This window comes from Salarias fasciatus, chromosome 20, assembly GCF_902148845.1.
Source record: "Salarias fasciatus chromosome 20, fSalaFa1.1, whole genome shotgun sequence".
Taxonomy (NCBI): domain Eukaryota; kingdom Metazoa; phylum Chordata; class Actinopteri; order Blenniiformes; family Blenniidae; genus Salarias; species Salarias fasciatus.
In genome coordinates, this window is record NC_043764.1 from 3,768,624 (window position 1) to 3,785,811 (window position 17,188).

At 45.0% G+C, this 17,188-nt stretch overlaps 1 protein-coding gene across 7 annotated transcripts in view; it reads left to right on the forward strand.

Moving 5' to 3' along the window:
* Window positions 1-10,674, forward strand: part of LOC115408163 (potassium voltage-gated channel subfamily KQT member 2-like) — a 39,459-nt gene extending 28,785 nt beyond the window's left edge. The window contains exons 10-18 of one of the 7 annotated variants that reach the window (XM_030118764.1): window positions 1,087-1,116; window positions 1,798-1,851; window positions 2,645-2,850; window positions 3,726-3,773; window positions 4,047-4,064; window positions 4,869-4,974; window positions 5,756-5,887; window positions 7,219-7,312; window positions 9,805-10,674. In XM_030118764.1, the coding sequence (XP_029974624.1) occupies window positions 1,087-1,116; window positions 1,798-1,851; window positions 2,645-2,850; window positions 3,726-3,773; window positions 4,047-4,064; window positions 4,869-4,974; window positions 5,756-5,887; window positions 7,219-7,312; window positions 9,805-10,674 (1,558 nt within the window). The remainder of the gene's footprint in view (window positions 1-1,086; window positions 1,117-1,797; window positions 1,852-2,644; window positions 2,851-3,725; window positions 3,774-4,046; window positions 4,065-4,868; window positions 4,975-5,755; window positions 5,888-7,218; window positions 7,313-9,804) is intronic. The other 6 variants (XM_030118765.1, XM_030118766.1, XM_030118767.1 and 3 more) reach the window with 6 other exon arrangements.
* Window positions 10,675-17,188: the final 6,514 nt, after the last annotated feature.

Below are 17,188 nucleotides of genomic sequence, written 5' to 3' on the forward strand. Positions count from 1 at the left end.
GCTGAGACTAGAATGAGGCCAAACAGCCTCAAAATGTTGCTGTTAGCATGTTGACAGTAAAGTTCTTCAGGGCATATCCACATTTCAAAACAGACTACCGCCTCTTGCATAAAGTCTATAACCTGGGATAATCACAGGGTTAAACTAGCAACCAAGTTTTCAAACTCACCACAGGTGCTGCAGAAGACAGAGCTGCTCTGTGCGGAGCTTCCACTGGAACAGACGCACATTTAGAACAGCCGCACTCCTTTGTTTTGTTTTTTTAATCCTCGTGAACGTCTGTTTGCGTCTCTGACGCTAGCGGACGGTGCGTTCAGGAGCATCGGAATAGTACTGGAAATAACAACCGGGGGTGAAGGATTTGTGTGTGGTGGAGAAAAAAACACCCCTGGCAAAAGTCTCCCCTAAACTGACGCCTATGCGCGCATTCCAGGCGGGCAGTGTTGAAACCAGTTTATTAAAAACAATCGTGGCCGACCTGTTGTGTTGTTTGGAATGCGCCTGGAATGCGCGGGTGTTGAAAACGAGCGCTCCCGTCAATGCGGAAGTGAACGAACTCCGCCCGTTGCACGCAGTCCAGGCGGCACGAAACAAGCGCTCCCGCCACAGGCGCACCTCGCCACTGCGATCCCATGAAATGAAGCGATAAAAAATAAAAATGATTCATACATCGCACTTTTAAAATGACTATTATGACTTGACGTGACTCGTCGAGTCAAAGGGTTCGAGTCAAGTCCAAGTCGAGAGTCACTGAGCTTAGAGTCCAAGCAAGTCCAAGTCTTTTTTTGATTTTATCAAGTCGAGTCAAAAAGTCATAAAATCGTGACTCGAGTCCGAGTCGAGTCCGAGTCTCGAGTCCAAGTCTCCCATCTCTGTTATTTACTTTCACTGCTATTGCAGGTTTCACACTCCACATCTTGTGACCTTTGCTTTAGCAGCAGATTATGTGTTTTTCTTTCCATTTTTCGTCTCTGACCTCTGATTTCCCCTCCTCGGTACTGACTCAGCTGAATCTGGAGTGCTGTGGTCGATGTTGTGCTCTGTAACGTACGGCGGACTTACTCTGTGTATCTGTGTGTCTCACAGGAAGGAGTCCCAGACAGAAACCTCCCCCAGGTCTGTGATCCCATCGCCTCTTTAAACTCCCCCCCCCCCCCCCCCCCCCCCCCCCCCCACCTTCTTCTGGCTTCTCTTCCAATCTGCTCTTAGCTGCTGCCGAGGAACTCTTCTTGGGGGAGTGTGTGGCTTGCTGGTGTGTGTGTGTGTGTGTGTGTGTGTGTGTGTGTGTGTGTGTGTGTGTGTGTGTGTGTGTTGGGGTGTCGGACGTGGCTGCGCCTCCTTCAAGAACGGTCATGCTGCATTTGCTCACACAGTGCTCAAAGATCAGCCGACTCCGGCCTCACTCTCAGGCAGAAGGCTTTCTGAATCATTCACCCCTGAGCTGTTCTTTGATGCTCTGGCTTCCAGCATCACCTCAGAACAACCGAACAAAGTGATCCCCTCCACTTTAAGAGCCTTGCTTGACTGTTGTCACACTGTTTTTTTCACCAAGGAAACAAGTGTAATACCTGACAATGTAGTAACACTTTATCATGACTGAGTCTTTTCATTCAGCTTATTCAAGCCTGAAGTTTGCCAAAACGACAAAAAGATTCCTTAAGTTTCTGATAGCAACGCCAACAAACTGGTTAGAATAAAGTGTTACTGGCATCACAGTATGGCACACACTGCTGTTTTTGTGATTGTATCCACTGCTCCTTGATCTTTTTGTGTCTCCTTTACTGCCAACCACTGCAGTAATGAAAATGCGCACAAAGACAGACTTTGCGGGTGCTGTCCGAGAACAATTAGGTATAGTTGCTACACAGATACTAACAACTGCACTGCAAGTCTGTGTGTCTCCTTCCATTCCTATTTCTGTTCTGTTTCCCCAGTTCAAACACAGTAGTGAGCCTCAGGAGTCGCGGACCATTTAAAGCAAAATGATTTGACAGTTTCCACCTGTAATAATAAACAGACCTACACACGTTTTACATTTTTACTCAGTGAAGTTCCTTGTTTACCACCCTGTCACAGTTGATTTATGGTTTCTGTTTAGTAATGTCTTTACGCTGTTGATTTGCTTGCTGCCTTTTTTTTTTCTTTGCTGATTCAGCCTTTATGACGTTGTGTTCAGCAGGCGAGGTGCGTATCGCTGAGTATCTAACAATTCCCAGGCGGAGTATGATACACTGCAATGGTGATTTTTGTTTTTTTTGCATGATTTGTGTTCTTTTCTTTTTTTTTTTATTGTTTTACTTAGAGTGAGACCACAGCTCTTCCTTTTCAGATGCGCAGTGTCACTTTGCTTCCCATGCATGCCTGCTTGTAGCTTCCTGCTGCTTGCCTGACCCACTGAATGCTCCACTATGTTCGTATGTGGACATGGCTCCTTCTGATGTAGGACATTGCCCATTTTACGTTTCTGCAGAGGTAAGATTTACTATTGCATCAGTGCCGTTTTTTTCTGCAAATGCTTCAAACTAAATAATACACTTAAAAAAACTGCAAAATAAAAACATTTAGCGACAGATGTCTGTGTATTGATGGTGAAAAAAATGGTGAGTTAATTTGGTTGTGACCTTGGATTGCTTGCTTTGTGTAGTCGGAAGGCCAGTCTGAAGGACAAGGTGTTTCCCAGTCCTTCTAAGACCCCCTTGTCCAAGGGGAAGGCCCAGTCTCCGGGCGCGGAGGACGGCGCCGAGGCGAGCCCCAGCAAGGTCGCCAAGAGCTGGAGCTTCACGGAGAAGAACCGAGGGCCTAAACATGCCTTCAAAGTCCGGGGAAGCACCTCGCGCCAAAACTCCGAGGGTGAGGGAGCCTGATTGAAAAAGACTATGAGAGTACAGATCAGACACATGCTGTCATATCTACAACACAGATTTCCTTCATAGTATTTTCCAGTCATGTTTATATTCTGATGGGTGACAAATTAAAGATGAAACCATCACAAAGTGTCTTGGTAAAGTTAGCTGATTTGGGAGGACATACTGTGCATCAGAAACCTTTTCTTATTTTCATATCAGTTACCGATTTGTAACTGAAGATACTTCATTTATGTTGATGAGATTATAATGCAGACGAGCATCTAGATCAGGGGTGTCAAACATAAGGTGTGTGGGCCAAAAACAGCTCCCAAAAGACTCCAATCCAGCCCACCAAACCACCAAGCAAATTATTAAAATCTCAAACAAAACAGAAAACCAATTTCTTGAGAGTAGCAGACAGTTTTTTGTGAAGATATGGTCACTTTAATCATTTATACAACAAAGAAAAACCCTAAAGTATGTATTTAAAGGTCATTAAGGCACTGTGTCACTGGTGTGACACACTCAAGATGAAATTAGGCTGCATGTGACCTCTGAACTGAAATGTGTTTGACACCCCTGGTTGAGGTAAAGCCTCTTTATAGTTTCTGACAGTATTGGAAGACATGAGGAGGAGTTGTGAATTTTAGCCATTTGTGCTCTTGCCAGATAACTCAGGCGACCATTGGTTTGTGTGTTGCTGTATCCGGTCATCATGAACCGCGAGACAGCCTGAATGCCTCCATTTGTCATCAAGGCCACTGTGTCACGATCAGCAGATAGAATTCTCTCACTCTCCATCACTCTGCCTTTCTGTTACACGATTTGAACCAGTTCTCATTAGCTGTTTTTCTTCTTTCGCTTCATGGCATGTTAAAGTGCTGATTGAAATGCAGGACGAAGACTTGGGACTGAAGCGTTCTCCAGGTTAGACAAGTCATCATGCCTTGTCTTCAATTTAGACTGTCACAGTTTAATGTCTACATATTTAGTTGACTGCAGTGTTTAATGAAGCTTTGTAGTATGTACAGCAGGTCAGTATTAATGTAGAGTGACCAGGCTTTCTTCAAACATGATCCAGAAATCATTTATTGGATTCCACAAGTCTCCATGTTTGGAATTGATTTGTCTGCCATAGTCATCCTGCTCGTCTCCATAACAAATCTTTCTTCCATGTCTCTCCTCTCTCTCTTTTCGCAGCAATTGAAGGTTTAATAAGTAAGACATTGGGATATTTTGTTGGTCGGCTTCTTGTAAAAGGAGTTATCAAAAGACAAGTCAGCTTTCCCTGGATTGAGATACCTGCATGCTGAAATCTGCTAATCTGCTCACTTGACATGACCCCCCCCCCCCCCCATTTTTTACACTTTGTTTCCAGGTGTCATGTTTTTCCTGCAGTGACTGAAGGAAAGCATGAGTACCTGAAAACAAGCATGGAATGATTCAATCGTTTTTCTGAGCTCTTTATTTTTTTTGTCGATTCTTGTAAAGCCGCACAAACGGTTATGGAGAACATGTTTTCTTTTTGTTTGTTTTGATGGCGGCAGACTACGCTCTCAGTGGGTTCAAGTCAAGTGGAGCCTAGAAAAATCCTAAAAATAACCCACATTAGAAAACCCCGAAAACCCTGCTTTAGGTTGCATGACGATATCTCACTTTCCCTACCAGAACGCCAAAAATAAATCTGTCAACTGGCCTCTTGGCGAACTGAAACATGCCAGTGACAATGCTAACCAGTGATTGGTGGTGGGAAGAGAGTACTTGTCCTTTAAGATTTTGACAAAGCTCTGGTCACGTCAGCACTATCCTTCAATTCTGCACTGAGTTGTTTGTTTTTTTCCGTTGTTTCACAAAGCTCGCTCACTACACTCACAAACCGGCTAACTGGCTTGAAACCGATTTGATGATTGAATTTTGCACCTTTTTTAAAGCTAGAAGCTCTCGCTTTGCTTCTGCTGTTGACGCAGATCACATGGACACAGGTGAAATCTTCTTAGATCGCATCCTTCTCTATACTTGCAGAGGCGAGCCTCCCTGGAGAGGAAATCGGGGATGATAAGAGCTGCCACTGCGAGTTTCTCACCCAGGAGTTACCGTCTGGACTGAAGGTCACCATTAGGGCAATCTGGTAGGGATTTGCATCACTTGTGTTTACTGCTCTCGCTGTGGCCTCATTCATTTAACACAGAAAGGTTTGAACCGTGCATTAACGTTGTTATTAATCACGGTGCCTCAAGGGTCTTTGTGTCACCAGCGGTTGGATTGTTTTTGCCGTCAAGCGCCAGGAGGCAGAGATAAGGTGTTCCTTGAAGGAGTTTAGTCCCCCTGGATGGTAGCGCTGGATTGGAGGCTGTGACCTAGATTTACACTCCAGTGTTCCTCTCTCTACCTCATTCTCAATAGTACATGTTGCGCTACAACATTGTGTTGATAAATCAAAAGACAGCTTGAATCGGTTAAATTAATAATTGATCATCAGCTGTTTAAACACGAGAAAATGTCCTTGAATTTATGGTAGTTGTGTATTTCTCCAAAGCCTCCTGAATGTGGAGGGTTCTAGAATGTCCTGTTATCATGAGCAATATCCTGGGATGCTAATGTTACATTTCCATGTATTTGAATGCGTCTTTCATGAATGGTTGAGGCTCTTGTGGCTCGTGGAGCTCCTCACTCCATCATGAAGAATGACGTTCGCCACCCTGCGGAGTAACTCGCACATATCCGGCGCACTTGTATTCCTGATGTCATTCTTTTGTTGGATGTTTTGACATGTCACAGTAGGAGGGAAGAAAAGGTCCGTGATTTTCACCCGGGCTCAGCAGGAGGATCATCATTAACTTCATGAGTAGCCCCTGTGCCTTCCTGACAAGCATCTCACCATCTGACACCCATGTGTCCTTCCCTCTCAGCGTGATGAAGTTCCTGGTGTCCAAGAGGAGGTTCAAAGAGAGCCTGCGGCCGTACGACGTCATGGACGTGATCGAGCAGTACTCAGCAGGTCACCTGGACATGCTGTCCCGCATTAAAAACCTGCAGACCAGGCAAGTGCACCTTGAGTTTGATCAAGGACACTTTTGTAACTATGGCTCACAGAATTTCCTATTAATAACAGTTGAAATGTCATCTACTAATACAACGTTTCTGGAGTCGCTGGATACACACATGTTGTGACACACAAGTCATTGATTTGCCTGTTTCATTTGTCCAACCACATGTGTTGTATTCAGGTCTGGTTAATATCAGTAACTTTAATCTATACTTAAGTTTGATTCACTCTCTCAGCTCTGAATGTGTCACAAGCTCATTCTGGAAATAACATTAATGTGTAATTCACATTGTTTTCTGTATCAGTTTTCCCTTCCCGCTAATGAACTCCTGACATCTTGGTTCCCTGAAGGTCGAACATGTAGAAGGAATATATTCCAACAGTGAAATGCATACACGTTCCATCCGTGAAGCCAGTCAGACCCACCGTATGTCTTGTGTGTATGGAATATATTGAACCTTGTTTTCCCTCCTTGCTTCATTTTGCATTGCACTCATATCGTCTCTGTGTGCTTTGCCAGGATAGATATGATTGTGGGGCCTCCTCCCCCAACAACACCTCGCCATAAGAAGTCCACTGAAGGTCCTAGGTTAGGTTGATAGACTGCACCTTTAGAATGACCATTCTATCAGCATTACTCTCCTTATAGCGCAGTACAAATACCAGAGCAGTTCACATGCTACCTTATTGTTTTTATTGACAAAACCCCTTTTGAGTTGAGGCCATTTGACTTGTCTCATTGATTCAGAATAATCATATGTGTAGAAGAAGAGAGTCACACTCGATGTATGGGATCAACGCTGTGTTTTTTATTGTCTTTACTGTTGATGATGAGGATGTTGAGCAGTTAGCTTTTTATGTCTAGTCTAGTCATTGAAGCCCGGGATTGTACATGCATACATGCTTGTTGAATGTTAATGAGCCATTTCATGAGGCCTTCACTCATCAGGGGTCTGAAGTCCTCATGCTTGCTCTCATAGTGGATAGACAGAGGGAGAGCTCCCCCAGCAGGATGCAATGGAAATGAAGCATGAAGCAGCATACAAGCATGCAAGTTGATGCATTTTGGGCCCCCAGACAGAATGTCCCTTCAGTATTCAGACTTTGATCTGCCTCATCTCATCATGCATGCATCCACACGTCTGTGTCAGGCCATCATTTAATCATTTCATCCAAATGAACCAAATTCATTATTCCCCTCGAAGAATATGTGACATTTTTTGCCATCATCAACCTCTTAAACAAACATGGTTAGAAATTTACAATAGACAGTCTTTGTTTTTGTGTGGTTTTTAAATCTAAAATATTCCCTTTCTTCAATACTAGAGTTGACCAAATAGTTGGTAAAGGTCCTAAAGCTGACGGAGAGGCTGCAGATGACCAGAGCATGATGGGACGTCTTGTCAAAGTGGAAAAACAGGTGAAAAGAGGTGTTCAGACTGCTGATGACTTCAAGGCATTGGACTTCTGAGCTTTACAAATAATCAGAGCTTGAACGAGTTAGATTCTGTGACAATATCAAATGATGGTCCATCCATCCATTCATCTTCCACCTTTTATTCGGGACCAGGTCGCGGGGGTAGCAGTCTAAGCAGAGATGCCCAGACTTCCCTGTCCCCAGACACTTCCTCTAGTTCTTCCTGAAGGCTCCCAAGGTGTTCCCAGGCCAGCTGAGAGACATAGTCTCTCCAGCGTGTCCTGGGTCTTCATCAGGTCCTCCTCCCGGTGGGACCTGCATGGAACACCTCCCCAGGGAAGCATCCAGGAGGCATCCTAAACAGATGCCCTAGCCACCTCATCTGGCTCCTCTCAATGTGGAGGAGTAGCGGCTCTACTCCGAGCTCCTCCCTGGTGACTGAGCTCCTCACCCTATCTCTAAGGGAGCGCCCAGCCACCCTACGAAGGAAGCTCATTTCACCCGCTTGTATCTGGTATCTTTTCCTTTCGGTCATGACCCAAAGCTCGTGACCATAGGTGAAAGTAGGGGCATAGATTGACTGGTAAATTGGAGCTTCACCTTTTGGCTCAGCTTCTTCTTCACCACAACGGACACAATATAATGACTGCATCACTTCAGACGCTGCACCAATCCGCCTGTCAATCTCACGCCCCAGCCGTCCCCCACTCGTGAACAAAACCCCAAGATACTTGAACTCCTCCGCTTGGGACAAGGTCTCACCGCCGACCTGGAGAGAGCAGACCATTTTCTTCTGGTTGAGGACCATGGTCTCGGATTTGGAGGTGCTAATCCTCATCCCTGTCGCTTCACACTCGACTGTAAACCACCCAAGTGCATGCTGCAGGTCTGGGTTCAATGAAGCCAACAGGACAACATCATCTGCAAAAAGCAGAGATGAAATCCTGAGGCTATCAAACCTGACCCCCTCCGGCACCTGGTCCCTGAACCGGGCACCCTCTGGCCCCTGGCTGCACCTAGAAATTCTGTCAATAAAAATGATGAACAGAACCGGTGACAAAGGGCAGCCCTGTCGGTGTCCAACATACACCAGGAACAGGTTCGACTTACTGCGGGCAATGCAGACCAGACTTCTACTTCAGTCATACAGAGACCGGACGGCCTTTAAAAAGGGGCCCCGGACTCTGTACTCCCAAAGCACCCTCCACAAGATACCACGAGGGACGTGGCTGAACACCTTCTCCAAATCTACAAAACACATGTGGACTGGTTAAACTCCCCCAAACCCACAAGCACCCTATGGAGGGTTAAAGAGCTGGTCCAGTGTTGCAGACCAGGACGAAAACCACATTGCTCCTACTGGATCCAAGGTTTGACTATAGGTCAAATCCTCCTCTCCAGTACCCTGGAATAGACTTTCCCAGGGAGACTGAGGAGCGTGATCCCCCTATAGTTGGAGTAAATCCCGTGGTCCCCCTTTTTAAAAAGGGGAACCACCACCCCGGTCTGCCAATCCAGAGGCACCGTCCCCGATTGCCATGTAATATTACAAAGATATTGCAGAGACGTGTCAACCAAGACAGTCCCTGCAAATCCATAGACTTAAGGTACTCAGGGCGAATCTTGTCCACCCCGGGTGCTTGACACAGAGGAGCCTACCAGCCACCTCGGTGACTTCAGCTTGGGTGATGAATGAGTCCATCTCTGAGACCTCAACCTCTGCTTTCTCCACGGAAGATGTCCCGACAGGATTGAGGAGGTCACTGAAGTATTCCTTCCACCCACTGATGATATCCCCAGTTGAGGTCAGCAACTCCCCACCTCCACTGTAAACAATGTTGGTGGAGACCTGCTTTCCCCTCCGGAGGCGCCGGACGGTTTGCCAGAATTTCTTCAAGGCTGACCAGTCGTTCTCCTCCATGGCCTCCTGAACTCCTCCCAGACCCGAGTTTTTGCTTCCACAACTGCTCGGGCTGCAGTTCGCTTGGCCTGCCGGTACCTGTCAGCTGTTTCAGGAATCCCACGAGCCAACAAGACCCAATGGGACTCCTTCCTCAGCTTGACGGCAGCCCTTACTTCCGGTGTCCACCACCAGTTTTGGGGGTCGGCAGGCACCCAACACCATACGACCACAGCTCCAAGCTGCATATGTATCCCCAGTTAATGTATACATTATTGGCATCCATTGTGCAAGATTTTGATCAGCAAACTGCACAATTTTTTTTTGACAATTTCATTAAAGGCAATCACATTAAAAAAGGCTATTTCATTAAAAATCCAGTATCATATCATTTAATACAATATTTCATTTTTAAAATGCACTATTACATGGCTTCATTGCATTTAAACTATTGGCAGCTGTGATGTTTTTGGACCTTATGGCATTACTGGATGGACACGTCTGTGTCAGTCTGTAACTAATGTTGTGCCCATGTTGGTAGTCTTTAAACCATCTTGAAGAACTGCTGAGTGGTTTTCTGCCTGCCTGCCTGCAGGTGGTGTGTATGGACAGAAAACTGGACTTCCTCGTCAATGTGTACGTGCAGCGCATGGGCATCCCTCGCTCTGAAACAGAGGCCTTTTTCAACTCCAAAGAGCCGTACCCAGCCCCGCCTTACCACAGCCCGGAGGAGAGCAAGGAGGAGAAGGAGGGCAAGGAGGAGGTGAAGGAGGTGAAGGAGGAGAAGGAGGTGAAGACATGCACGGTGGTGGATATCCCGTGCTCCGACGGGTCGTTGGAGAAGAAGGATCCCTTACTGGGGCGCTCCGTGGCGAAGTCGGTGGGCACACCGTCTGGCAGTAACAGCCGCCCTTCTACCTCCTGGCAGCACCAGCTGCAGCACCCTCTGAGCCAGCCCGCCTGGAGCAGCAGCGTGGCCAACAGCCCCTCGCCGGTGGGTGGCAGCGGAGATCACTCGCCCACGCTCTTCCGCCTCCCTCCGCCGCCCGCCCCGGTTCATGACCGCTCCTCTTCCGGTCAGGGCGGAAGTGGCAAGGAGAGCGGCTCACACAGCAGGAGGCGCCACAGGAGGCAGCGGTGCCAGCAGGAGGCCACGGCGGTGGAGAGCGACACCTCCCTCTCCATCCCGTCCGTCGACCACGAGGAGCTGGAGCGCTCCTTCAGCGGCTTCAGCATCTCCCAGGCTAAAGAAGACTTCTTTGGGCCTTCTTTCTTCACAGGGTCAGGAGGAGGAGGAGCAGCAGCAGCGACTGAAAGCGGAGCAGGACCTTCACTATGTGCCAGGGTCAGACCCTTCATCGCAGAGGGGGAATCAGACACAGACTCTGACCTCTATGCGCCCTCACCGCTGTCCTTCACTGGGGAGGTGTCGTGTGGCGAGCAGGGCTGGCCGGGACTGAAGTGAGTCCAGGAGAAAACACATTGCTGCGTTTGCCAACACAAGACTTATCAGGAGATCTCACAGCCAAGTTATAGACAGCTGAGGAGGAAGATGTGAGGGATTATTTTAGGATTAGTGGATAGCATTGAGTTCAACATGAGGGTCAAAATACCTTCAAAACAATCCTTTCTCACATTTTCTGTTTGTAACACAGTTGTACTGTTTCCATCAAGATCTTGATCGGACAGAAAGTGTCTGTTAAAGAACATTTGTTTCATTTGTTTTTCATTATGTATTTATAGATGATGGAGGGTCAGTACATGTGGTGCACATCAGTCTTGATTTGAACTGATACTTGAACTTGATTTGTATCACACAGTGTCATTTTGTCTTTTTCTCATGAGTATATGTCAGCACCTCCAACGTTAAGAGAGACCTTTTTGACACCAGTTGTTGGAGATTGAATCTTGTCACACAGTCAGCATCATGTCTTGATAACTTGTGTACCTTTTGAATGACTTGAGGTGTTATGATGCCAAATCCTTAGCTATGGTAATCAGGTAGATTCTAGCAGTTGTTTTTCTTTCTTTCTTTTTTTTTTTTTGAAACAAAGCTTGCTTTTCACATTGTCGATTCATCCCGATGTTTCTGGAACATTACAGATGAATTCCCCTTTAAAGTAATACAGATCCTTTCCTGTGGATTAACCGGAGAACCTCCTGCATGGCATGTTACGTGGTTGATTTTAAGGACTGTGTAAAGCAGGCTACAAACACAAACAGCTGCAAAAAGCCAAGAGCAAACATTGTTTCCTTTCTATACAAACAGAGCGGTGAACAACACGTGGAAATGCGTGTGCATGACTGGTTTCAAGCTCCATTTTTATTTCTTTGAGGGGCTTTGCTTGAATTCCAATCATGTATATGCAGCCCGGGCTTGCTAATTTCAATAGTTCATTCTGTCTAGGCAAAAAATAAATTGCAAGGTCTGGTGCTGCGGCCTGAAATGGGCATTAGCTCACACACACACAGTGTTGACGAAGCTGATGGCGTCCAGCCTGCGTTGCATTGCTCTGTCATTTAGATTCTCCAATGTTATGTCAGTCCTGCACTAAATGAGGGAATGCAATAAAAAGTAGGAGAGGCAATTAAAAGAAAAGAAAACATCCTTTACGAACATTGCCTTACTGTCACTCCAAATCCATTTTCTAAGTGCACAAGTCAACCTCTTCATTTCACGCATTTTATAGAAACAACGGATGTCCATTTTCAGCTGTTTTGAGGGCCGCTCGCTGACTTTACGGTCGAAGGTCGCTCATCGACTCCTCGGTGACGCTAACATGTGAAGCATGACCATTTCTTGCTAGTGCTAACCGACTTTTAACAATCCTGCTGCAACATGGACATGGTAACCAACCAATCTCTCATTTAGAAGAGACTGTTCACACACAATCCATATTTTTTCAGAAAAGAGGAAACTTGCTGGCATGTTTTGTACAACCCATAGGAAGGACCTGTTGGGTTTTACAAGATACTGTAGATCCCAGATCAGCATTATCCTGTAACTGCACCTTCATCTTCTTCAAAGTAATAAAAAACTTTGTACATCACTGAAAAATACATTTTTGGTGTGTCTCATTGAAAAAAAAAAAAGTCAGGAGGAAGGTGTAGTAAAAGATTTGAACCACTAGATGGTAACAAAGAATTTAATTTGAGTAAGTCTGAGGCTGGATGAGCAGACATCCTGATGAAAAGGAAGGGAAAGACTTTTCAACATACTGATTCTGCACTATAATGAACACTGAAGGTTTCTTCTTCTAAAGCCAATAAAAGTACACAAATGATTCTACCTGGATTCATTCAAAATCTCTTTGAGAAGTGGCATCTTGTTTTCAACATGTAACAGTAACAGTTCTGATTTACAGTCATGTTTGGTGAAAAAAATAATGAAGTGAATTCAGCCTTAATTTGCAAACGATTCCAGTCAGGTGGGGCTGTATTCATGCTGATCATAATTATACCTCCATTTATGTAGCATCTTTAAACACAACTTTTATAAAATGCTGAGAAAATGTCTAACTAAGCACATGAAATTAAAAAAAAAACAAAAAAAACATGATTAGACTGAGGAAGAAAGTGGGACCTGCTCTGTCAGGCGCTATTATAAAAAGCTTGATTACAGTTGACAAAGTTGGACTGGTATTCTGGGTGACTGTCAACTCAAACTACCAAGTCCAGGAGATTATGGACTGGGAGTTATTGTTATTGTTACTGTTATTGTCCATTTACTTGTGCTTATACAGAGGAACTGAATTTGCCTCGTAAACCAGCCCCGCCCACTCCTCATCCGTTTGGATTTGGGAGTTGAGCTCAGTCTGGGTAGGAGCCCATAGAAGGGGATTTCACGCAGTCCCGAAACAGCTGAGCCAATCAGCGTTGCCGCTTTTTGTTTTCAAAATTTTTTGGCGAATTCTGGTGGCTAAACCGGAAGTGACGCTATCGCTGCACGTAGCGGAGATGACGGACTTTAACTTTAACCATCGTCTGAAAGCTGCAATCAGTAAAGTTCTAGCCAAAATACCAAGAATTACAACAATCAAGCAAGAGCAAGAGTCTGCTCTTGGTGAGTTTCCAACAGGAAAAGACGTTTTCGGGTGTCTTTGCGTGTAGGGAAGCTAGAGCTAATGAGCTAAAGCTAATCCTTAGAGAAACAAAGGCATTTTGATGACGTATTTGTTTTGAAGCGCTGATTGGCTGAAGTGTGCTGTCAGTCAAAGGAGTAACCGACGCCCCCTGCAAGAGGTTTCTATGGGCTCCTATCCAGACTAAGCTTAACTCGAAATCCAAATGTGGATGAGGATGAGGTGTTATGATGCCACGAGGCTAGAACTAAATGGCCGTGGTGCACATGTGTAAAGCGTTTCAAACAAGTTGCATTTTCCCCTGTTTACAATGACACAGGACTGGAGAGTTTTCAAAAACTTCCATTTTGGCAGATGTTTTCAAAAAGCACCATTGAGGTGTTAACAGGCACTGAAAATACAAAAAACATAAAGCCTTTTGTTAGACAACGAGCAGCATAGTTTTTTGCCTACTTGAACATGTGGATGTTTGATCCAGAGCAGAAGAGAGTGCCTCGTGGTCGTGTTGAGTAACAGGCACCAGACACTCGGAAGGATATTCGAAGTCTATACAATTAAAAGTTGAGCGTCGTCTTGTGCTTGGGTTCATCCACTTGCCATCAATGAGTGATCGGATCAGGCAGGACAAACACATTGAGCCCTAAAACATCTGGGAAAAGCGCTTTCTCTCTCCTCTGCCCTCTACTTGTGTGTCTACGTCTGCAAAAAACTACATTTATTTGTCGCTGTGGCCTGACAGATTTTATTAAATAACCTATTAAGCAGCCCGTGGCTGTTCTCAGTGAAACAGCGAAGGGGGCATCTCCAAAGCCGGGCACTCAACCCGAGGTCAGCCAATTTGTTAAATGTTGCGACAGTGCGCTTTTTGTCGAAGGGTTGATACAAATAGGAATTGATTGGCCCATTAATAAAAGTCAGATGATGGCGACACAGCACCTCAGGCTTATTTACTTTCGGCTGTATATTGGCGATTTGCGGATGGCTTTACCATGTGTAGCCGGGACAGCACAGTCAACTAATCTGCACGGGCATTTGAAACTGAAGCTATATTGCTATGACTTGATGCAAAAACACTTTATATTTCTGGATCTGAATTGGAACATTTGGAAAAAAAACCACATGAAAAGAAGCAGATTTTCAATGTGGGAAAACTGAAAACACGACTGTCACAAGATTTAGTGCTGAGTGTTGCTCATTTTTTGCAGGGGCACAATAGCAAACACATCTCGGTTAAATGGAGCGTATTTGTGTCGGACATCTGTTCAAAGAAGCAAGATTTGTTTTTAAACAGTATCATTACACAGCGGCGGCGCACTGACCTCTTCGATGATGGATGATAAGAACCAACAATCAATGAAACCATTAGCAATCCGACTCTTGACTAGACTCCTGTCAAGAAGGGCCTAAATGAACAGATGTGCAGTTTGGTAATGGTGTGTGCGCCAACATGCTTTCACTGCAGAGTGCTGACAGGAAGACAATGAAGATGTAGCCTTACTGTACACCGAAGCTGCTCTTTAGCCTTTTCTCTGCAGCTTCTCATGAGAAAAATGACTCTTGTGCCTGTTTGATATATTGGCCTCCACATGTAAGAATCAATGAAGTGAGATTCTGCTCCCTTAAATGAGCCCAGACATCACACACAGCCTTAATTTGCCTGAGATGACTTTGTGCATTTAGACTTGAGTGGCGAAATGACTCGTGTGTCCTTGGGTTATTTGTTTATAGGTCCGATCCGGTGGTCTCCATGTAAACATTTCATTTATGTACAGTGTGAGGTAACATCAGCGATGTGTCATCAATGCTCTCCAAGGGTGGAAACGGGTGACCTTCCTCCATCTGTGGGTGTCACAGACACACGCACACACACACACACACACACAGAATAACATTGGTTTTGTTGAGGTCAAGCATTTTAATCCATACAAAGAAGAATGTCCTCTAGAATTTCATTGTTTGTGCATTAAAAAGCCGTTCAGCAATCTGAGGCCCTGCTTACATGAAAATGCATCGTTTTTGCATTTTTCTTTCAAGTGTAAGTTTTATGCTTATGAGGCAAAGTTTTTGCAAGGAATGTATATTCATGTGGAAATGGCAGAAACACTGAAAGCAGAGTCACCCATAAAAATACCAATTTCCAGGAGAATATGGAGTCGTAGTTGTGACACTGTAGTCCACCACTGCTGTTTTTCTTGATCAGTTACACATGTTGAGACGAACCGTTTACCAGTAGAGTTTACTACTACCCTGGTGTTTCTTTGTTAGTTCGTATGGTGACATGCCTTCTTGGAAAATAGCTTTTTGTTTTCCAATCATTTCTCCTGATTTGTCAGATTCCCACATGATAGTTGGGGCCTGACAGACATTGACTCCTATACAGCGACGAACCCCATAAAGCAGGCAGAGCAAGGCCACACGTAAACATATTCAGTTATTGGAATTACAGGGACATTGATTTGACTTACCTGCCTTCCTTTAATCCTAACTGTTACCCTCATTGGGCATCAGTGTAACCCCACCCTCACCTTAAAACATGTCATTGTCTCAAATTTAATTGATTTCTTTCATGAGGACCTCAATTTTTTACAGGTCTTCACGGGTCAGTGTGCAATCGGGTTTAATCCCCATGAGTACAGTGGAACACACGCACACGCACGTGCATGCACGGAGCTATCATCCACCTTAATTTTGGTCCCCACCGCCAATGTCCCCACCAGTGTGGAAGAACACGAGCACACACATAATGACATGGGGGTGGGGGGAACCACCAGTTGTGCATACGATATTGGGCGGCATACATCATAATTTACAGTCGTTACACACTGGCTGCCTCTCAGGCGAAGGCTTTGCAAGACGACAAGAGGCAATCTGTATTGCTTTACTGCTTCACGACCGAAGTGGATTGTCATTCTGATAAGCCAACACAAAACTGCGGCTCTTTTATTAGGCTTTGAATACTGAAAGCGTTGATACAAACACTGCACATGACATGCTAGCATACAGGACAGGCATGTAATGTGATATGATTTATAACCGCAGACAGTTGTGCCTTATGTACTGAGTTATTCTCACAGGTGTGGTGGTTCACCGTTTAAAGATGATCAATGGGACATGATATGGATTTGAATGTCAGTTTTTACTAAAATTACACTACTCCAGTCCAGGAAGGAGTCCATATTCCTGTTACAGTAATGGTTTGATTACTATAACACAGCCTAAATCTAAACCGAGTGCTCATCGTTAATCATAGAAAATGGTGGGCAGCCGCCCCAGGACCATGGATCTTGAGAAAAACATTGAAAAACACACCGACAATCAAACCTGGAGGAAAACAGGTTCTATTGACTCTGATTCATCACCTTACAAAATACTATGGATAATTACATGTAGAGTGGTTGTTGAATAAAATCTCATAGTGTGGGAATTGTTTTGGTAATCAAGACGGATTTGCTACAACAAAGAAATAATCTTCTAAACACAAATCTGCTTACTTTACTTTCAAACAAGCTGCTTTTTCACAGCACAGTGTGGTGAGAAGTCTGTCATATCAGCCTGTTTCACACAATGCCAGAACAAATTTGATATATGGGAGGAAATGCTGTGTGTAGTTGTTGAGAAATGACACCAGTGATTTTCATCTGCTGCTGACTGTGAGGCAGCGGTTTGCTCTGTCACAGCACAGCAACAAGACCTGGGTTTGGTCACGACCTGTCTGGGTTTGCATGTTCGTGATAAACCTCATGAGGTATTTTCCTCAGGTACTCAGACTTCCTCCTTCAAACTACCAGCTAGAGGAGGCTTTCAGGGGGTTTCATAGGATTTCCAGAGAGCGGTAAAACACAGAGGACTCTCCGTCCCCACTGTAGATCAGAGGTCAGACCAGGCGCGACTGAATCT